We start from the raw sequence: 11246 nt of genomic DNA on the forward strand, positions 1-11246 counted from the left end.
ATCAATTACCAAAACGACTTAAATATTTGGACTCGTGGCAAAGACTTGGTACTCAAGAACTATCAGAGGTGTGAAGGTAGCCAAAGTTATTGCCAGCTGATGAGTCCCTGCTAGTAAAAAGAGAACAGATCCTCAGAGCAGTGATCTAATGTTATTAAAAGCCTGTATCCCCGTGGGCAAGTCCAAGGAGTGGATGAGCACATATGCTCTCCTCAAATAGTTGGCTGTCCTTTCGTCAGTTCAGAAAACTGCTTTCCAAACTGAAGCAGCTCCAGTGTAGTTCACTTTTATGAAAAGATGTCGCAGGACATCAAGCCATCAAAATGAAATGTTAAGTATCAACAGGAAGAAACCAAGCATAAATAATCTTAATTTTTTACATTAAAGAACTCAGCTTTGCAATAAGCTTTCATAAAAAAAATACATCTTATTCTTCAGTTAAATTCTCTCAAGTCCAGTGACACAAGCCACCAGAATTCTGTTGAATGTGTTTTGTCACAATGAATTCATCTAATTTATGCATATAATAAAGTTAACAAGCTCTATCGGTTTCTTTCCTAGGTGTTCATGTGTTTGGTCTTTGTTCTACTGCTCTTGTTACTGATATTATACAGCTATCAACAGGATATCAGGCACCATATTTCCTCACTGTTTGCAAGCCTAACTATACATCCTTAAATGTATCCTGCTCAGAGAATTCATATGTTGTGGAAGATATTTGCTCAGGAGCTGATCTCAATATTATCAATGCTGGAAGGTTGGTTCTATCCTTCATTGTGTACATTTTTAAGTATTCATTTTTTTATTTTCTGTTTCAGTTTCAAGATTTTTTTTCTAGTTAAAGTCTGAATGAGTTTTGTCAGTTTTCATAACAAAGGCGAGAGCGTGAGTGTCTTTTTAGTGATGTTCAGTTTTCCGTGTAAAGATATTAGCCCAACAGTGGGCTTTGGAAGACTTTGTCAGATTCCGAAGCACAGGCGTTAGTAGCTAGTTATTTTCCCTCCTTCAAAGGAGACAATTTCCTCTACAATTATTAATACATATAGCTTCTACTGCTTTTCCCAGTGGAATCTGGGTAAGTTGCCCATAACAGGCAGGGGCAGAAGACTCCCAAGTACTTTATCCAAGACCTCTGTATAACATACATTGCTGTTCTGGCATTTTGGTCTTAGTTCTGGTTAGGCTTGGTTTGGGGATTTGTCAGAGGAGTTTATTTGTTTTCTGTTTCTCTAGTTGATTAAGTTTTTTACATTGACAGCATTGAAAACATCCCTTTATTAGAGGAAAGACCACAACAGGCAAATCTGTGTGTTCCCAAACACATGCCTTTTCTTTCACGGTATTTCTAACTGGTGGTTTATCCTCCTTGATCATTTAGTCTGTAGCCTCCCTACTTAGATAGCCAGGAAGGAAATTAATATTGTTTATAATAGCAGGTTTTGGACATGAGTATCAGTCAAGTTGAGATATAAACCAGACTATATATCTTATTTTAAACAAGCACCATGTGATAAAATAGCGATAATTCAATTACTGACGACAGGTCATAGATTTAAACAAGGAATCTGAAGGTGTAAGTCAGTAAGTTGTACTGTTCCAACACATCTGCTCCTCATTAGTTCAAGGACTTCATTAGTATGAAGTGTCCTAAATATAAGCACTATGCAACTGAGAAATCATTAAGCCCTTCACTGAATACAACAGTAGTCTTCTGTATCTTTCCCACATCAGGTTAACCTTTATTGCCTGTTAGTCATTGCATGTTTGAATGTTTTGCAGTCCTTCCAAATTTTGGTACTTTTTAAAATCTCCTGCTTTCCAAAAAAGTTACAGCAAAATTATAGAATGCTTGCAATGACTACAGTTTCGGTCTGTGAGTCAGCTGCATAATTTCTCTTGTGTATCTGATTAGTAGACATGAAGCTGTGTTACTTCTGTCACATCCACTTCCCTAGGACTTTGCACTCCTTTCTTGTTCTGTATGCAGCCCCAGGTGCTAGCTTCTGTTTTAACTTTATGCCTCACGGCATTACATTTTTGTCACATGAGTATTATTAAAATGTTCTGTCTCTATATTAAGGCACCTCTTCCCCAGTTTGTTTGCTTTTCCATTTATTTCAATGGTTGACACACTTGGGAATCATGAAGTCATTCACTTTGTAAGTATCTTCCAGCAAATCTCGTAATCTGTCTCCTTTCACTGGGACAAAACAATTTCACTGACGTTTAAAGACCCTCAATTATTTGATGTATTTGGTCTTAAATATGTCTAGTGGGCTAAGACTCATAATTAACATTGATTAATTTGCCATATCTTTTCAATTTACATATGTGGGCATGATCCGGAGCTGGAATGAAGGATTGTAGCTCTGTTTGGCCCAAATAATTTGGTGACAATAATTTTGGTGAAAGGCATAATGGGAATTATATCAGCCTTCACCTCACTGTCTCTTTTCCCAGAACCATTTGCTGTTACTGGGATACTGCTGTTGAGGCCTGATGCTTGCAAGCAGTGTCTTGCACCTACGTGGTGTCCCAGGGAAATCGGTGTGGCTTCACACGTGAGCAGGCAGAAAAACTTTCATGATTACATCTCATTTGTTCCACCATCATCTCAAATATGGTGCCTCCTGCTCTGAATTGACTGCCTGTAGCCATTCCAAAAATGCTGATCACTCCTAAGTTTAAATATCATCATTTCTAAAAAATAGCAAAATTAGTTGTAACATATTAAGACTAAGCAATCAGGTTTTGTGTGTTTCTGTTTCTTTAGGAAGATGACCATATATTGATATCTCAAATTTATTCCCATCGTAGAGGATACATTTGGTGATCTATAATATTCTGGCAGCACCCTCAGTTTCTCCTTAATTCAATTTTATTGCATTTTTCCTTTATTAAATTATTGCTTCCTTATGCCTGTCTGAACTTTACCAAAGCGATCAGCACTTGCTACTGGTTCAATACTTCCTTCAGTCATCTACTGTAAGAGTTACGGTATAACTTCTCCAGCCCTAGGAGGTTAATTTGACTTCAGTAATTTCAGCTTGTAAGGGACTTGTTCTGAGATTGCTAATGACCTTCATTTTTTATTTGTACTTCCCAGAAACTTTGGCTCCAGAAATTTGCCTCTATGAAAAGTATAGAGAAGAACACATAATTATCCAGCTGATTATATGAAATCATTTTCTGCAACATCCCCAAATATCCAGTGGTTTCCTTTGTCCATCTTTTCCTCTATTTATGTTCAAAGAGCCTTTTCAGTCATTTCTATTCAGATCTCCAGTGAGTTCTCTATCCTCCGTCATTTCTGATGTTCTGACTCAGTATGACTCCCTCTCTCTCAATATGATTCTTTCTCATCGTTGTTCCCCCTCTACACATCCTCATGCGTGAGCATTTAGTGATACAGTGTCATCTGAGTTCGGGACACATTTTCTTTGAGACTTTTGTTCACCTTTTCAATACAGAGCCATACAAAAAGGCTACATCTTTTTAGCCTGAATTATTTTCATTTTAGATTAAAAGATAACAAATAGAGGAGCAAAAGCAGGATCACCATTCGAGAGTACACAGAGTGCATTTAGTCTGTAACAAGCTGTGCTTGCCCTGAAAGCGTATGAATAGAAAATAGAATAAAGAGAAAATTGACTGTAGCATAGTGATACACCTTATATACTATAAAAATGCCATCAAATTAAGGTTAAGTTTTGAGTGGTACTAAAGTTCATAGAATCAAATCTACACATTAGCTCCACAGAGACTGTAAGTAGATTTATGCTTCCACTAAAACCTGCACAGGGTAAAGGAGTTGATTAGCCACTATAAACATCTACATTTTTTCATGTCTTTATCCGCCTGTCCTCAACCCTGAACTTGTTCCCTAGGGATACTATTTGTGAAAGGTTTGGCAGGGGGAGGAAAAAAAAAGAAGAGGAAGAATTTAGGTCTGTCTTTAGAAATGAAAGAGGAATCATGCCGATATCATCCTGGCCAGAGTCATGAACCTCCTGGAGCCATGGGCTCAAATTCAGGTCAGCGGTGTGGCATTCACACTGAACTACTTGCACACCTTTAATTGCCAATGAATTATTTAGAATAGGCAAGGCAAAATGCATAGGAAAGAAATGTAGGAAGTAGGCTGCTGCTTTGCAGAAAAATATCTTTGTCCTGTAAGGACAGTTTCAGTCTTTGCTATTTTAAACTAGCTACTGGAGGTGCTGCTAGGAAAATGGCTATACGTGGAGCCCAGCTGGCGTGGCAAGCCCCAGCTGCGAAGCTGAGTGATTGTTCATATCCCAAGCTGAGCTTTCTCAGGTGGAAGTGGCTGCGGTGACTGCAAGACAGACCAAGACAGCCAGCACATTACATTACACATCCATGCCGTTTTAAGGAGATAAATGTACAGATAGAAACTGCTATACATCTTCACTGCATCTTACTGGCTTCTAGAGCTCAGAGGTCGTAGAATTTTTTTAGGGCTTCTACAAGCTATGAACCAGATGTCTGCCATAGAACAGGTGTTACTGAATCCACCCCCAGCTAGGCTTTTCCCCTCTACTGTGTAAAAATCTCTCTTTCATGTTCCTATCACTTTTCTTTGGTTGTTTTTAGAGGATTGAAATGGGTCTGTAAGAATAATAATGCCAGAGGGCCTCATGTGATGGTTCTGCGTAGCTGCTACTTACATAAAACCTCCTTTTCTTGGTCAGAGAAGTAGACGCTAAGCTGTCACTTTTAGTTTTCATATCTAGTGTTTCTGACTCAAGACCCAGTCCACATCATTCAAGTCCCCAGGTTTTCAGTGGGAGTAGGGGGCCTTCAGCAATTTCAAGAGTAGACCTGATATTGCCTACTGTCTCACACAGTTTGTACATATTTTCATTTACCCTCTTGTTCTGGGCTTCAGGAAGGGGCCCTCTCCATGTTCTTGTGCTCCATTCACTCCTATCATGTTACAAAGTGTTGAAAGGAAATGTTGAGAGGAAATGGGCTTAAGCTGCACCAGGGGAGGTTTAGGTTGGAAATTAGGAAAAAATTCTTTACGGAAAGGGTGGTCAAGAATTGGAACAGGCTGCCCAGAGAGGTGGGGGAGTCCCCATCCCTGGAAGTGTTCAAGGAACGGGCAGAGGTGGCACTTGGGGACATGGTTCAGTCTGGTCTACCCTTGATTGGTTTAGTGTGGGCTTGGTAGTGTAGGTTAATGGTTGGGCTGGATGATCTTAAAGGTCTTTTCCAACCTAAATGATTCTATGAAATTTAAAAAATAAACCTGAAGACACAGCAAATAAAGATGTAGTTTGCCCCTCTCTGAGAAGAATGCCACCCTGTCATCCCCTCATTATTAGAGCAACAAAGCAGGGGCACGACGATGATGAATTCAGCTGCTGAAGTTAGGGCCCGATTATCAAAGTGTCTGAGTCCTTACTTTGGAAAGAGTCCAAGTGAAGTCAGTGAGAATAATCATAAGATCAAGGTTCATGCATTAAGTTGTATAATTAAGTACTTACTGAAAAGTTATTACGGAAATTTATTTGTAGAAATAAATGTATAGATAATTCTCTCAATCAGGCATTCAGTCTTTAGCTCGTTCCCACTGTTGTCTTAGTATACACGCTTTTCCAGGTACACAAAAAGAATTTCATGCTAAATATTTACTTAAAAACAAAGGCGTTTCATTAACATTGGTCCTTTCTCCAGATTATAGAAAAGAAATTTAGAAATTAAATGTTACTGATCGATGATATATTGCTTAGGAAGCGTAAGCTGAAAATGACTGTACCACCCAGTGTTTTTTTCAAGTGAACACTAGCACAGTGTTTTTGAACTGAGAAGCATAATTTGAGTGTCCTTCCTTGGCAGAAAGTCATTCCCTTCTCAACATGCCACCCTGGCAGCCTTTGCAGCAGTGTACATTTCGGTGAGTAACCAACTCTGTTCGCTTTCATTTATACAAGACAAAAGTCAGAAAGTCATTTGCTGTATATTGTAAAGTGATGTGTTGCCTGGGTATCCTGGATGGACGTAAGTTTTTATCCTCCCAGTTTGAAAGCAAAATGAAATGACTGACAGCTAAAATAAACGCAGCTCTGTTAAGAGTACAGAAGAGATTCAACTGCTTCACATGCTTTGTGAAGAAGCAACAAAAAGCGTAATGTTAAAGTCTATTTGATGCCTCATATTATTCACAGAAAAAACGCAGTGCTTATCTGTCTTACAGGGTGATATTTTAACTTACCGTTCAAATTAACCTTTACGTGTTCTGCCTTTTCTTTATTGCTGTCTTCACTTGACTCGCTGCTTTTAAACTTGAGGCATTAAGGAGCAAACATTTATGTGATGTAGTTTCATTTGACCTCCGTAGAATTGCAGCATGGATGAAGTGGCACCATCGCTCCCAGAGGCCTCCGAGGTGCTACTGCAGAGCACGTGAACAAAACCCATCAGTAACTAGCAGGGAACTGTAGGACATGCTGCAGCGATCACAGCTGATTTTCCACATCTGACCAATGACATTTCTTCAGTATGGGCTACAATTTTTGTATGAGTGACCACTCACTTCAAGTTTAAACAAACAAACAAAAGAGTAATTCCGCCACTCATGCTGTAAAAATTAGGACATGCTGCAGCGATCACAGCTGATTTTCCACATCTGACCAATGACATTTCTTCAGTATGGGCTACAATTTTTGTATGAGTGACCACTCACTTCAAGTTTAAACAAACAAACAAACAAAAGAGTAATTCCGTCACTCATGCTGTAAAAATTAGGACATGCTGCAGCGATCACAGCTGATTTTCCACATCTGACCTATAACATTTCTTCAGTATGGGCTACAATTTTTGTATGAGTGACCACTCACTTCAAGTTTAAACAAACAAACAAAAGAGTAATTCCGTCACTCATGCTGTAAAAATTAGAGGATAACCGGTTGTTACTGTTGTTTATCAAACTAGATAATGGAATTGCGCATGTACTGGGAGCTTGCCAGTATTTATTCTGCCCAGGGAAAGGCCAAAATTTGGAATAATACCGATGAACCACCTCCACTTAATTTTTGTGACCTCCCTGGCATCATGGCCCCCAGTTGAGAAATTACTCTCTAAAGCACCCGGTGGTAGCTTCTGTTAGAACAGGTTATTGCTTTCATCTGGCATGACATCTGGCTTCTGTGTTGCAGAAGCGGTGGCTCCTTAGTCACATTTAGGCTCTGACTGTGAACAGTATTTAGGCATAAAATCCTTATCCTAATTGATGTCAATAAGCAACACTGCCTATGTTTCTGGAAATCCATTCCTTGTGATTTCAGATCTTCCTACTCTAAGTGAGCAAATTTAACAGGGCTGTAAAATTAAATTAAACTGATTATTTGCAATAGTACTGTGTAGTAGTGATCTATGCATGAAAGAAACATTGAATGTGAGAAATTAATATCCTCTTAGGTAAATTTAAGTTTCTTCAACTGCTTCTTCATTTCTTTCTTTTTTCAAGATGTACTTCAATTCTACGTTAACAGACTCCTCAAAACTTCTGAAACCGCTCTTGGTCTTTGCTTTTATCATCTGTGGAATTATATGTGGTCTGACTCGTATCACCCAGTATAAGAATCATCCAGTTGATGTTTACTGTGGCTTTCTGATAGGAGGAGGAATTGCTCTCTATTTGGTAAATATGAATATTCATGTAGTTAAGTTTTAGCAAATAAAACTGCTAAGGCTGTAATAAGAGTACTGGTATTTTGTATTTGGTATTTTGACCTTTCATCATGGTCACATGCCATAATTAAAATATAGTCAAAATGTGTTGAAGATGATGACGCTAGGGGTAATTGCTTTAAAAATAAACAGGAAAAAGCAAATATGTATTTAAATTTAAAGTGCCATAACAGTGCACAGTGGTATATAATCATCTGGCATTGTATACGGCAACGGCTCTAACGTTATGTGCTTCATTAAATACTTAAAGATACTCATCTTTTCTCCTCCACGCTTACAAGCATAACGCAAGAAAAATATTGGATTAATTGGTATTTGTTGCCAGCCTGAGTTTATATTGCCAATGTTAGCTTTATGATCTCAAAAAAATGGTTGAATTAATATGCAGCAACTCAGCTGAGTAAATCACTGAACCTGCAAGAAATCAAAGGCAATATAACACCCTTGGAATTCTTTGGAGCTCTTGGGGAAATGATGCAGGGGAAATAGGATGCCCAAGCCAGGCTATTCCTATGCTTTTCCCCTGTACTGGGTTGAAAGAGATGGAGCACCTTGGAAGGGTCCTGTAAGGAGTGCGTAGGACAGACCTGGTTGTATCTGTCAGTAGGAAGCTCACCAAGCATTTGCTTTTGCTTGCTGCTCTCAGCGCGTCTCCAGCGTGACTGTTGCTGCCCGAGCTGTTCAGCACAGTGTCAGCCCAGGTGCCTGTGAGCAGTCAGGAACTTCTACTGACCACATTTTTGCTCCAGTATGGGCAGGTGAACAGAAGAGTCTTAACAGCCAGTGGGATGCTTCTGACCCCCAAGAAGTCAATGATGACTTTTAGTATAATACTAAAATGAGTTTTGTATCCTATCCCTATTTTTTCTGTGATAAAATCATCTAAGGTACATGCAGATGGTCTACAAAGGTGACCAGGGGAAAATTGGCTTTCGGAGTGGCAGAAGAAACAGCAACCAGGGTAGATAATAGAAGCCCCATGAGCTACTAAAGTCAGTTGCTATGATTGCACTGCGAGCAGAAAAGCACTCTGTTGAGAATATTATTTCAAATGATTAAGCTGTTATAGACTCTCATAAATGGAGCTGTTGTTCCCATGTTTGAAATCCGCAAACAAGTATGCTCTTTGTTAGGTCTTCTCCATATACCGTTGCACGACAGCATACATCAGAGAGCACATTGTCCTGGATACCCAGTAGTCAGTAAATCTGCCCTGAAAATGACACGCCAATAAGAGAAAGGGGAGGGGAAATAATGTAAAACTACAAATAACTCTGAAAGGAGTGTAAAGAACAAGTAACCTGTAAGTGATTGAGTCAGGCATTTGACCCTTTCCTGGAATATTCTCTCTCAGTGGAGTCTTCTTAAAATGACAGCATTTTACAGCGAGTCTGCTGAATAAGAAAATGTTGTGTAACTAAATCTTGTTACAGTTCTGCGCAGCTTGGAAAGCAATTGATTTAAAGTTGATAAATTGTTCTATCATGTAGATATTGTATTACATGGTTATTATGCAGTAGAAAGGGCAGAATCACAGAGCACAGAACAACTCAAGCTGTAACAAGATTCAGTAAATCAGAGCAGACAGTAGCGTAGCTGTAAAAGAGCTTTGCCTAGAAGACTGCAAACATTTATTTTGTTATTTTCGTAACAAAACATTCTTTCTTCAGCTGTATCTGTTGCTTTATAAAATGAAGAAAATGGAAGGAGGCTAAATCTTTTCCTCAACTGTTTATTGCCATGAACTATGTGCACTGGTTATCCTACTGAGACTACTTCATACTTATCTAGATGTACCAGACTGAGGACAGAATTTGGAATAAGGATATACTGGTGAGGAAAGGAAAGTGAGCATACCCTGTCAGTTAAGCTGGACTAATTCTATCACTCAATATTTATTCAAAGGCAGAAGAAAATAATTAAAATACCATAAAATGTCTCTTTTTTCCCCTAACATTGTTGATGCTTCTGTTCAAATATCAGGGCCTGTATGCTGTGGGGAACTTCTTACCAAGTGACGAGAATGTGTTTCACCCAAATTTTCACAGAGAACCTCTAAGGTCTTTGACAGACCTCAGTCAAGATGCCAACAGAATCCTGCCAGGTAAAAATGGTAGCAGCAGCGATGGCATTGTCTCTCACCGTACAGAAAGTATCCTGAATAGAAACCACAGAGATTCAGGGTCTCTGACCAATATCAAGAGAGCAAATGCTGATGTAGAAATAATAACACCACGAAGCCCAATGGGAAAGGAAAATATGGTTACTTTCAGCAACACTTTGCCAAGAGTCAACACACCATCCTTGGAAGATCCAGCAAGACGAAATGCAACAATACATGCATCAATGGATTCTGCCCGATCCAAACAGCTGCTTTCCCAGTGGAAGAACAAGAATGAAAGTCGAAAGCTGTCACTGCAAGTAATAGAGACTGAATCTGGCCAGTCACCACCGCGGGCTATCGAAATGAGGTCGAGCTCAGAACCCTCCAGAGTGGGTGTAAATGGCGATCATCACGGCCCAACTAGCCAATACCTGAAAATTCAACCTGGCAGTGTACCAGTTTGTAACAACTCGGGTCTTTCTGGCGGGCCAAGGGTCTCTATTCAGTCACGTCCCGGCTCATCCCAGCTAGTGCATATTCCTGAAGAGACTCAGGAGAACGTGAACACATCGCCCAAAAGTAGTTCAGCTAGAGCTAAATGGCTGAAAGCTGCTGAGAAGAGCGTTGCATGTAGAAGCAATAGCCAGCCAAGAATCATGCAAGTAATAGCCATGTCTAAGCAGCAAGGAGTGCTTCAGGGCAGCCCAAAGAGTTCAGAGGGAAGCACGGTCACCTGTACAGGAGCCATCAGATATAAAACCTTGACAGACCATGAGCCAAGTAGCATTGTCAGAGTTGAGGCCCATCCAGAGAATAACAGACCTGTAATTCAGATGCCATCAGAAGGTGAAGGAAGTGGGTCATGGAAATGGAAAGGTCCGGAAAAAGTCACCCTTCGTCAGACATATGAGCTAAATGATCTTAACAGAGACTCTGAGAGCTGTGACTCCTTAAAAGACAGTTATGGGTCGGGTGACAGGAAAAGGAGCAACATAGATAACAGTGAGCATCACCATCATGGAATCACTACGATAAGAGTCACGCCAGTGGAGGGAAGTGAGATTGGCTCAGAGACTCTGTCCATTTCTTCCAGCCGGGACTCAACACTTCGAAGAAAAGGTAACATCATTTTAATCCCCGAGAGAGGGAGCAGCCCCGAGAACACCAGAAACATCTTCTATAAAGGCACATCCCCCACACGAGCATACAAGGAATGAGAGGAGACATACCAGCTGGTCCGTACCACCACAGAGTAAACGCAGCTTGACACAGGTTCTGCTCTCTTTCTTTTGAGCTGATATTTGCCTTTGGTGTGCCAAATTATTGACCAGCAGCCCAACTGTTGTTGAACGCTGCTGATGTGCAATGTGCATGAGCCTGTGGAAAGCATGTGGTGGGGGGGAAAAGCACAATGCCAGAACCTAAC

At 40.0% G+C, this 11246-nt stretch overlaps 1 protein-coding gene across 2 annotated transcripts in view; it reads left to right on the forward strand.

The window, feature by feature from the left end:
- PLPPR4 (phospholipid phosphatase related 4) overlaps positions 1–11037 on the forward strand; it is a 32195-nt gene extending 21158 nt beyond the window's left edge. Inside the window, exons 4-7 of one of the 2 annotated variants that reach the window (XM_075711135.1) lie at positions 562–757; positions 5863–5920; positions 7493–7666; positions 9700–11037. In XM_075711135.1, the coding sequence (XP_075567250.1) occupies positions 562–757; positions 5863–5920; positions 7493–7666; positions 9700–11037 (1766 nt within the window). The remainder of the gene's footprint in view (positions 1–561; positions 758–5862; positions 5921–7492; positions 7667–9699) is intronic. The other variant, XM_075711136.1, reaches the window with a different exon arrangement.
- The last annotated feature ends 209 nt before the right edge of the window (positions 11038–11246 follow it).

Source organism: Pelecanus crispus, chromosome 5, assembly GCF_030463565.1.
Source record: "Pelecanus crispus isolate bPelCri1 chromosome 5, bPelCri1.pri, whole genome shotgun sequence".
In the NCBI taxonomy this organism is placed as follows: domain Eukaryota; kingdom Metazoa; phylum Chordata; class Aves; order Pelecaniformes; family Pelecanidae; genus Pelecanus; species Pelecanus crispus.